We start from the raw sequence: 11,905 nt of genomic DNA on the forward strand, positions 1-11,905 counted from the left end.
CAAGTCACACAAAATGTTAATTTGTTTTCCCTACAATAGCTGCTAAAAGCAACTAAAGCGGTGTTTTTTTTATGGTTATGTTTAGGCACAGAATGCACTAGGTAGAGGATAGAAAAATATCTAGTTTAGTTTTTTAGGTTTGCTTCTGTGGATGTAGACCCCGGCACTCTGTAAGCCCACGATTCAGCCTGACCTCCCTATGACATGCCGCGTGGCAAAAAATTAAGTGTAATTTCTAGGAAAGCAGAATCTATTTAAATCCACAGCAACCTGAAATAAAAAAAACAAATCTCTGTGCTCTCTGTTCCCATCACCATCCGCGTTAATTAGTACAATATAATTCAGGCTATAACGTCCAATGTCAGTGTAAAGTACAATGCTAAAAGAGAATTTCCCCCTCTCTCTCCTTTTCCACTCCCACTGTCTGTCATTTTCTTCTCTGGCAGCCGGTGCTATCAGGGGGGAAAGCTTGTCCACCCACGGCAAGTTTCGTTGAGATTTTGAGCCTGTGATTGGCAACCGGCATTTGTCTCTGCTGTGCTGGTTTAGACAAGCAATCAAAATAACAAATAAAACATTCAATATTTCTATCCATGATTGAGGTATTGTGCTTTGGCATCATGTCACCACATCATGTGTTTTTGAGAATATGTCTGTCAGTCTGTCCATATGTCCTTGTCTCTCATTTGTTCTCTTATCTCTCACTCCTCTCTCCTCCCTCCTCCCTCTTCTTCTCAGAGGAATCGGTATTCAGATTAAAGTGCCTCGCTCATCTGCTCTGGTGAAGCCATGCAGTGTTTTTGGATTAAAATGGGTCGCAACAAAACTGATCACAAATATCTCACTTTGACAGGCTTATTAGGGTTTCTCTCGAGACTCCGCTCATGTTCGAGCTCTAGTAGCATGCTTTTGAGTTGAGAACCACAAGTTCTTTTCCTAGCACTTGAAGTATCTCTTTCTTTCTGTGGCTAGATTGGAGGGTTTATTGCTGTCACATTTTTTAAGATGAGAGGCTCTGGAGGCTTTTAGCCTAAGCTCATCATATATTTCAGGCAGATGCTTGCAAAGCAAAGAAGGCAGTGACAAGTCATGCAGATACTGGAAAGTAGTGCATCACAGCCATGTCTGTTCAAGTACACCCATAAATGCTGCTCTGTACTGTATGTGTAACACCAATTTGAATGAAACTATCAATATTGAACCACAAAGGTAAGTACATTAGTGCACTGCCACCTATTTTTTCAACTGTATACTGTCAATTACAGTATATTACAGTATACATATGAACTGTTTTCTCTGCAATCACAGATGCAAGATAATAAATTGTAATCCAGATGGTGCGTTCACTTGGAACAGGTAGCCTTGTAGTGCATTCAAAGTTAGTGTGAAATACCCTTTTCTCAACTGCTGGTTGTTTTTGTTGTTCAACAGCAGTTTACTGGTGAAATAAGTATTGTCATAAGTTATAGTTTTACATATGGCTTTAGCAATAAGCAAGTTGTTCTTTATGCCGCCAACTGGGATAAAGTTTAGTAAAAGAAGTTTTGTACTCTTCTTTTTTTCTATTTAAATTTTATTAAAAAGTATCGATTCAGGCACCATTTAAGCACCGGCACCGTTTTGAAATTATTGCTTTAAAACCTGTATCGAAAAAAAAATTAAAATGATACCCAACCGTATTGAACTGTCAGTGCTGGTGTTGCGTTGTGGATAACAAAGGTGACAAGAAACAAGACTTTGTAAAAAGATTATATCTCTGGTTTTGTCGCATGTTGATCCTTTTGTGTTTTAACCCCAACATGAGTCTTAAAATGTTATAGGACTGCAATTTGAAAATGTTGAAGTACTTTTTTACTGGCTTCATGTCTCTGCTGCAGTCCTGTCTCGTGCAATTCAGTTGGCTTGATGGAGACAACATTTAAAATCCTGTTGTGAAGTCTTAAAGCTTTCGAAGGCTTTTAAGGTCACTCCAATGTCACTCCAATGAAACCACTCATCGAACCCCGAGTGGCTCACAGCCAACTGTGACACTAATGCTGTTGTTAGTATGTGCCGTAGAAGTGTCACTGTGCTGTTACATTCTCAAAGCCAAAGTGAAGAAACCCACTGATTCTTCAAACACGTATGAATTAAGTATGATGAAGAAGAAGGAAGTTAAGAAGAGTGTGTGTGTGTGTGTGTGTGTGTGTGTGTGTGTGTGAACTTTTATTGTTATGACCATATTTCTGCTTTTACCTCTGAGCGAACTGTGACCAGGGGCCTCATGTATAAAAGATTGCACAGCTTTCATACCAGAAGAAAACATGAAAAGTACCTACGCACATAAATAACCGGGCGTACGCCAGGTCCTACGCACCTTTCCTTTATACATCACAATCAACGTTGATTGTGATGTATAAAGGAAAGGTAAACGCAAGGTAACGAGCCACAGACCCCGCCTTGCCTCCTCCCATTGATTAATATGCAAATGACTCTAACTGCACCCCCAACGTCATTCTTTGTCCAATCACTACGGGTTATTCCGCTGCAAACAGAAAAAAAAACTTCTTTGGAGGTGCTGATCATTGAGGTGGACACAAGAATTTTTTTTATGTTTGGTGGTTTATCATCTTAGACAAGCATTAAAAGAAAATGCCCAGAGGCAAATAGTGACCGGGCAGTGAATGCACCAAACCATGGCAGAATAAATAAAAAAAATAAAAAAAGTCTAATATCAAAGTGGAAATCAAGCCAATAGTGGCAGCGCCACACCAGATACAGAGCAACATGCATCTCAGTATCAGTCTAAATATACCCACAATAAGCAGTTTAAACTCACTGATGTAATGCCATTTATTTTCTAAGTTTTAGTACGGACAGAGTGAAGCAAATGTCTCCATGGAAGGGGACAGTGCGCATGAATCCACTGCGCCACGCATGGATGAAAGAATGAACTAGTAAATAGGACTACAGTAACAGAGATATGTGCAGAATCAAGAGGGCCCAGTATTTGTTTGCACGAGTACATCTTGTTCACTTACTTAGCCTGCCCATCATCACGGGATCAACCACAACGCAGACATATGCCATTAAGCAAAGTTGAAACGTTGTTTTGTAATGTTCGGTGATTTTCGGCACTTTTCAGTTAAAATTCGCCACGTTACAGAGCCAGAAAAGACTTTGCACGTCAAGATAATTTTTTATACATCACAAATGTCCGTGAAAACCAGCGTACGCAAGCTTTTCGTCCGTACGCAACATTTATACACGAGGCCCCAGGTTTCTACACAACTGTCCTCCAGAGTGAAGGGAGGAACCTACAGAGAGAGTATGAAAGTGGATGAAAAGTGACAGATTGAGAGAAGGAGAGCCTTGAACGAATAGAAGACACCAAATAGCACTTTGCAGGGATGAGTGTCTGCAGACATGAGTGCCCTCAATCCACTGCTTTTTACCCATTACTACAGTCCATGCCTGAGCGATGCACATAGCAAGATTATACTGTACCAGTCCAGTAACAGTTTCTAAATCTCAAGTCAACAATCAAACCGTAATAGTATTAAAACACAAAATAAAAGCAGGTTTTGTTATTAGCCTATCCAATTAATTAAAATCCAACTATGTGTCCTGTCATTTTAACGTTAAAAAGGCAAAGCCGCATCTTCTGGTTGGCTACTTAATAATCTTTATATTTGTTTTCATAGCACTGCATTCCAAATGAAATTGAATTAAGGTTGCATCCGTGTTTGGTCTCAACTTATTAGAGTGGCATCTGACAGAACAAGAAGGCACGTTAATCACAACAGCTTTTAATAGACTGTGCTCTGTTTATGCTTTTTAATTGGGTTAGGGTTAGGGTCTCTCTCAGTGATGAATTCATACCAACAAGACAGAAAGACGCAGTAGGAGAGGAAAGCAGTTCATTAATTAAAGATTGAGGACAGTGTTCAAAGTTAGACTGAGTAGTATCAGCAGCTTATAGATTGTTAGGTGTTCTTATAGTATAAATATGTAGGATGTGTCTGTGTCTGTGTTGTCTCGTTACTGAGCTTACTATTCCATACTGTGGACAGTGACTATCACGTCCAGTCAGAAACATCTGTAACCCTCATAGTGTTTAATTTGTGTGCGGGCGGATATGATTTGATCAGCTGTAAATCCAGCACATGTAGCGAGGCCAGAACATCTGTTTTTAAAGATGTTTTGAAGGTTCTATGAAGGCTGTTGATGTGGAATATTTTGTTGCATTTTCATGCGCACTGATCATTGCTTTCCTCACAGGTTTTTAAATGTCATTTTGCAGTAAGGTAAAACCATGATTAATTTACCTGATTTTGTAATTGAGAATGGTGCCTTTGAAAAGGGGCCAACTCTGGTTAAATTCGGCTTGGTGTACGATTTTGTGCTTTTGTTGTAAGCACACAATCAAGTTGAGATCCCAGTATCCTGGTAGCACCTGTCCCACAGAGGAAAGCCACCAAACATCAACATCCACTTTTGTCATTTTGTGGTCCAAAGCTGCAGGATGGTGTGAAGTATTGTAGGAGGACCAACAGCATAAATCCACGCTTAAATATGTCTTTATTTAGCAGCTCAATTGTTTACACATAAAGACTGAGCTCTATTTCGAGTGAGCATGTTGTTTTGTGTCAAAACAAAATCTAATCTGAATGCATTACAGTGCTGACAGTCAAACACTGGACTGTTGACTTTATAATGGCAGCCATCCTGTTGGTAAACTATTCTCGGCACCCATATTATGAAGCATGGATTCAGCAAACACCCCAGAGTGTTTGCTGAGTGTGTATATGTGTGTGAACGTTAGAGTGCATGTACAGTATGTGTGTATTTCTCAGATCCCAGTCCCTGTGTGGATCCAATCTAAAAATATCCCATGACAAGGTGCCCCAGGGTACCTCTAAACTTCCTGTTAAAGGACCTGCATGGATCTCTGATGACAGTCCTTAAGCTACCACACAGCCCTTAAAGTGAACAGTAGGAGGTGGAGAGATAGCGAGGGAAGAGGAGAGAGGGGTATTGGGAGAAGAAGAATAGAAAGATGTGAAGAGTAGGATAGAAAATAAGAGGACAAAGGTGTCCCCGTGGAATAGTGGTATGTTATGCATACAGGTACTCTGTGTCTACAATGTCCCTGGTTTGATTCTGTGGGAGACCTTTGTTGCATGAGGATAGAAAGGTCCCGCTTTAAAATAGATTAACATAAAAAGGGGTAGAGCAGCACCCTTTTGGTATCAGAATCTTAATAATGTATGAACTTCTCTCCGAGTCCATCAGCAAGCAGTAGGAACCGCTGACATCGTGTCCTTATCCCTGCTTAAAGGATAAGGCTGGTGATAATGTATGTTTTTCCTTTTTGTAAACAAATCCCATGAAACGACTAAAAACTACAATCTATTTACTTACTACTCACTGCACTGCGGCTGAAAATAGTCCCCAACAAATGCACTATTTACACCTGTTTGAGTTACGTAGCTAAAAGAAACTACAGTGCTCAGCTGTTTTTGGAAATTGTTTTCAGTGTTAACAAATTTAACTACACATTTGTGACTCATTTTCATAGATTGACTTTAGAACCAATGGTCTTGGGGCTGATTGCAAAGGATAGGTTGAATCTTTTATCTGTAACTTTTTCCACATGTTGTCACTTTCCTCCTTTAAAACGTCACATTTTTCAGCTTGGCTGTCATTGATGCAAAAATGAAGTCACCTTTTCACTGTGGAATGCCAAGAGCCAGATTATTTGAACTGAGATTAACATTAAACAGCATTAAATCACGGTGTTTTGTCATTTGGCTTTTGGGGCTTAACAACAAAAAGTTTTTATTTCTGAAGATGTGTTTGCCAGCACAAAGCACCTTCCCGAAGGTGAATGAAGGAAGCCTTTTCCCCCCTTCCTTCATTCACTGCCATCAGGGAAGATTGGGAGTGTATTAAAATGCCAGTAGGCTGGAAGATGTTTTTATTTTTTGTTTGCTTATTTGCAATTTTTTTCTCAAAGATAGATGGACAGAAATTTAAATTCTTACTTACTGAAAAGGCCTTACTAAAAAAGATTTTTCTATCACTGGTCTCTGAAGATTGTCAAGTTCATTAAAGGGTAAAGTTGGAGAAGATCAGTGACTACTGTTTGCCTTTGCTCTTTACTAAACAAGGACATTTGCAGTTTTTGTAGAAGTTGAGTAGAAAGAGCCAAGAATTGCCGAGTGAAGGGCGAGAAAACAAGATGTAACACACATTGCCAGGAATCCCTGCTATGCACCTTATACGCCTCCTGTGCTTTAACCATGTTACATGATTAATGCCTTTTTAATCTCATCAGTGTTAAACTGTGTTTTAGTAGTCAGCACTGTTGGATTTCATACGACATTACATTTGGATCAGTCATTGGAAGCCAAGTGGCACGAAGCCATGCATTTTAATGACATGGAAAAATTTGCAAGTTCAACTGAGACTTGAAAATGTGGGTTCCCAGATAGCTTGGTTGGTAGAGTGGGCGCCCATATACAAAGGTTTACTCCTCTAAGCAGCGGGCCTGGGTTTGACTCTGACCTGCGGCCCTTTGCTGCAAGTCATTCCCTCTTTCTCTCTCTCCCCTTATATGTCTTCAGCTGAAAGGCCGAAAGTAGCACAAAAATAATACTTTAAAAAAGAAAAAGAGATGTGGAAACATGAAAAGATATAAGGTTGGAGCTCTAGAGAGCTCCGTTTCTACTGCGGTAATTGTTTGGTTATGCAGTAAAGTGGATCTTTTTTTCTAGCTACCTCATTACAGAGGCAGCTCAATCTGTTCCTCTGCAAAAATGAGAACCAGGAAAAAAAGAAGTGAGTGAAATTGACTGAATTGAAATAAAGTCAATTACCCAGATACTATCCCACTAAAAGTATTCCAACAAGGACCCAGTGAAATGAAGTTGGAATGAAATTACTTTTAATAAATGCTCCCCCAACAGTAGTCCCTTTTATTTCGCTCCCCTTTTTTGTGTTTTACAAGTTTCCATTAAAGACTTCCCAGTTCGTAACACTTATCACGTCTGCAGACAGTCAAAAACATCTCTTAATTGTTACAATATATTACAGACACTTTTAAGAAATCCAGCTTGTGGGATAAAGTGTGCCATTATTTTGTCATGTCTTTATTTTCTGTAATAATATACATTCTGACAGAATTTGTGCAAGTACGTGTCTGTGTCTGTGTTTGTGTGTGTGTGTGTGTGTGTGACAAGATGATAAGAATCAGTGTCACCTCTGTAGATTTAATATGACAGTTTGTTGTCTCTTCTTGGGCTGAGGTAAAACCATCCAGAACTTTCTTAGACATACACTATACTTCTACTTTATTTTTAACTGGTCTTATTGCTGAAATATTGCACCATACACTCGTTCTTTACGCATTCATGTCGGCAGTGTAGCAGTCCAGAAGAAATTAAATTGGGCATGTTCTCTGAGGACTGCAAGCGAATGGCACTATACCTAGTGTGACTTCAGGTCTATTCGTTGAATGGAGACTCTGCAACACGAATGGTCTTCAGTGGTGAAAAAACCTAATCATTGTAGAATGTAAAAGTTTAAATGGATTTGCAGCAAAAAGTACTGAAGTATCAAAAGTAATGTTGAATGACTTCTTTTGAACTGTTATATGTTTATGTAAATCATAATTGTGATTTTGCTTGAAGCCTTGGGTCACAGCTGTGTGTAAGTTTTCAAAAATGTTGTATACAGTATGTTAATCTGCAAAGTTATTAGTCAATGCAGCTTAAATGTAATGGAATAAAAAGTGCAATAATTCCCTCTGAAGTGTAGTGACGTAGAAGTGAAAAGAAGCATAAAATGAATATACAGTGGTAAAGTGCAAGTACCTAAAAATATTACTGAGGGACATTTCGTAAGTAAATGTACTTTCCACCCCAGATCAGCCTGTGACCAATTTTGGTTGTGGACATGGTTTGCACAAAACAGTACACAAGTAAAAATTATTCTTGACAATGTTGTGGAGATAAGTCTGTTAATGCAAGACCAACAGGTCTCCAACATCACTCTTGAGTATTTGTAGACGATGATTTAATGGAGTTGTGTGAAAATTGGGAACAGTTCGCTTTGCCAGCCTGGCAATACTTTGACAGTTAAAACCGAGTACAAGGCACCGGCCATTTTGTCTTTGCAAACCCCCAAGTTCAGTTTTATTTGGAGGATTCCTCCAGCCCTACGTATATAGGATATACACATTTGTTCTCACATACAAAGAATTCCTCATTTAAACGCAAGCTTATTACGCATGACTTCTTCCATTTACAAGAATCCTGCTGGCGTTGGTTCAAAACATTTCCACTTGGCCACTTACTGTATGTCTGTCTGTGTGTAGGCTGGAGTTGATGTTCTGTGTGTGTGTGTGTGTGTGTGTGTGTGTGTGTCTCTGCTTGTCCTCTACCGTCACGTGTGTCTCCTCTTCCCCAACCTCGGGCCCAGCCTGGGCTCTCAGGAGTCATCCCCTGGAAAGGCATGACAGAACCCCAGTGTTTGGAAATGGCTGTGCTGGCAGCGATAAGCAGTTCAAAGAAGAGAGCGCATTAATGTAATTGGCTGCCAGTAGCACATTGGCCTTGTCATCTCATATCCACACGTGGTAACACACACTCACCACGCGGATTATTGGAGGGGAGTGTGTGAGAGAAGAGAGAGGATAAGAATGAGAGAATGGGGGAAGAAAGATGAAGGGAAGGACAGATAGGGACAGACAGGGAGGGGAAGAGGAGTCGGGGTCCTCATTGTGTCGCTCATTAAGCCGTGGGAGGCTCAGGGAGGCTGAGAGATGAGATGAGAGGTGTCAGAGTTAAATGTCAGGTCTGGATGGGACGTGGGTGACCTCCATGAAGCCTACACACACACACATTACGGACATAGAGAGGGGATCCTCTACTGAATCTCCAGCCTCATATTATCCCCTTAACTTCTCCTCTCCTCCTCACTCCCTAACTCCTCTCTCTCTCTCTTTTTCTCTCTCACTCTCTGCCACTCACTTACTGTCACCCTCTCAATTTTCCACCCATTACACCCAAATTACTGGTGTCATTGCAAATTGAATTGTTACAACCGGATAGCAGCATTTTGCTGGATAGCCTCGACAGCTACCTACTGCAGTGGAAGTGAAGGCTATTTCCTTCAGCTGCTTTTCAAGTCTGTGTGATGGTAGGCACAGAGGAGAATGCCGGGCGGCTTCCTCCACTGTTATGAAATGTTTTCACTAAAGGCTGCAAAAGGCTTTGAAGTTTAGACTCTTGCCCTTGTATTTCAAACATTCTCCTCTTCTGTCTCTCTCTGTGAGTTCTCTGCGAGCACTTCTCACCCCACTTTCTATTTATTTTTATCTTTTGCTGCAGCTCTGAGTTAAAATCTCACTCTAATTTTTATTCTTTCTCTCAGCTCATTCGATTCTGATCTTGTGGTATCTTCTGCCTTTTTCCACTTGACAATATTGAGGGATAACAAACACAAAACATTTAAATCAGGAATTGTTAAAAAATTTTAGATTTCAGATTTTTTTGCCTTGAGCTTGTTGAGAGATTGTAAGATCATCCATCATGCTCTGCAACTGACAACTAGCAGTACTTACTGTGCATGTGTGACTACCATCAAAGAGGGAACAGAAGTGAGATGCCTCACTCTGTAGCTAAAGCAGACAGCTCAACACAAAAGAGGATCTGCAGCAATGTGCAGCACAACAAATATGGTGCATTCTGAAAATGAAACCACAGAAACCTCTTCTCGTTCTTCCTATGAACCTGAAAATTAGCATAATATGAGCAATCTAATGTAGTTTTGTCTCCATGTAGGTTGCATCATGTTACATTTTTATGCCTTTCACAGAGACACTTTGTGAACTCTGATTTTAGATAGAGGTGCCATTTTGCCAAAGAAAACATGATGATGATGAGAATGATGTTGGTGATAATGATTATGTCATCATTATCAGCATTAGCTGCCATCACAGTAATAGCCCCTTTAAGCACAAAATGTTGTCTCTTTGCAGGTCAGCCCTTTAAGTTAGACCCAAAGACGGCCCACAAGAAGCTACGTCTGTCCAACGACTGTTTGACGATGGAGAAAGACGAGAGCTCGCTGAAGAAGAGCCACACTCCAGAACGCTTCAGCGGCACAGGATCTTATGGCTCAGCTGGTAATGTCTTCATTGACAGCGGGTGTCACTACTGGGAGGTGCTGCTGGGAGCCTCCACATGGTAAGAAACACACATGCAGAAGAATGCATTATAGAAGCCAGCATGGAGGCTTGATAAACTGTAATGTCTTTCTTTAGGGAGTTTAAATCTAGGCTGTTATGCAAATCCACACAACAGACACTCTCACCACACAGTGTATACTCTTATCCTTTTTTTCTTTTCACTAATTGGCTCTGAAGTAGACATCTTCATGCAGGAAAGACCCAAAGGGCCCAAACCTATCTTGTGTGTCCTCAGCATGAGGTTGCTTGACTGTGCAAGTAAAGTCATTAAGGAGGACACTCATTTCAGATCACTAATGCATTCTAAAATGTTCGTTCCCTGCAGGTATGCCATCGGCGTGGCTTACAAATCAGCCCCGAAAAACGAATGGAGCGGCAAGAACTCGTCCTCATGGGTGTTCTCGCGCTGCAACAACAATTTTATGGTGCGCCATGACGGCAAGGAGATGCTGGTGGAGGCTAGCCTGCAGCTGAGGCGGCTGGGTGTCCTGCTGGACTACGACAACAATTCACTGTCCTTCTATGATGCCATGAACTCCCAGCACATTCACACCTTTGAAATCTCCTTCCTCCTGCCCGTTGTACCCACTTTCATGATCTGGAACAAGTCAGTCATGATACTCTCAGGGCTACCCGTCCCCGACTTTGTCGATGGTTTGGCTTCAGATCTTCAAGAGCAGCAACAGCAGCAGATGGGCCTGTGCCGACAAGAGTCTCCATACTTGACCGGAATGAAGACCTGCCACTGAGAAAAGCCTCACCAAGGGCCTAGCAGAGTCCACTTATGCCCAGTGACTGGTTGATTGGGAGCTGAAAGACGTTGACAGTGTGACTGAGTTCTATTCTCTGCATTGAGCAAGGACCAGTTACTTTCTTATGGATTTAGAAAATGTTAAAGATATGCACACCAGTCGGGAAAAATGTCTGTCCTGTTAGTTTGTAGCAATCCAATGCTTTGCTAATCCATCAATGGGAACAAGGTTGCTTGACCGCAAACATCAGTAGACCTAAAATCATCTGATGTCCTAGCGTCACTCAGGGCCGGGCTGGGCATCTGGTTTTAATGACCATTTAAGGTCTTCCTTTTTGATTTATCTTCCTCCTGAATTGACCCTAGGCTGGAGACCAAGGAAGGAATCTCATCAGCCTTTTAGAGTTTGAAGTTACAACATTTGAACAGTGAGATTACATAACAGCCGTGGTAGATAAAAAAAAAAAAATTTAAAACACATTACAACAAAAAATCCAATGAAGATTACAGACATTTTAACTGATATGTCAAGTGAATTCAATCTGACCAAAACTATATTTTAAATTAGCAGCTACAATTAAAGCTTGCCTTTATGAAAAATACACTAACATTATCTTTTTTCTTGGCAAGAGTTCAATGAGAAGATCAATACCACTCTCATGTTTGTACGTGAAATATGAAGCTTGAGTCAGCAGTTGCGATAGTTTAGGATAGCATAAAGACCATAGACAGTTAAAGAAGTGGACCAACAGATTCCGTTGTTCTGGATGGAGACCAGTGAAGGACATTAGAAGCACTTTCCCGGTGAGTGCAGAGCGTTACTGCGCAGTCCCCAACTGAGCTCGACAGCGTAGTTGTGATTTGGGCAACAAGTCTTCTGGTAGCTATGCCAAGGGAAATCTCAATCATTCCCAATCAGC

At 40.8% G+C, this 11,905-nt stretch overlaps 1 protein-coding gene across 3 annotated transcripts in view; it reads left to right on the forward strand.

Annotated features, from left to right (window-relative positions):
- The window catches only part of mid2 (midline 2), a 140,034-nt gene extending 128,502 nt beyond the window's left edge, over positions 1-11,532 (forward strand). For all 3 annotated transcript variants that reach the window (XM_034883404.1, XM_034883403.1, XM_034883405.1), the window contains 2 exons: positions 10,025-10,232; positions 10,560-11,532. In XM_034883404.1, the coding sequence (XP_034739295.1) occupies positions 10,025-10,232; positions 10,560-10,983 (632 nt within the window). In that variant the 3' untranslated portion in view covers positions 10,984-11,532. The remainder of the gene's footprint in view (positions 1-10,024; positions 10,233-10,559) is intronic.
- The last annotated feature ends 373 nt before the right edge of the window (positions 11,533-11,905 follow it).

The sequence above is a fragment of the Etheostoma cragini genome, chromosome 10, assembly GCF_013103735.1.
Source record: "Etheostoma cragini isolate CJK2018 chromosome 10, CSU_Ecrag_1.0, whole genome shotgun sequence".
Classification (NCBI taxonomy): Eukaryota; Metazoa; Chordata; class Actinopteri; order Perciformes; family Percidae; genus Etheostoma; species Etheostoma cragini.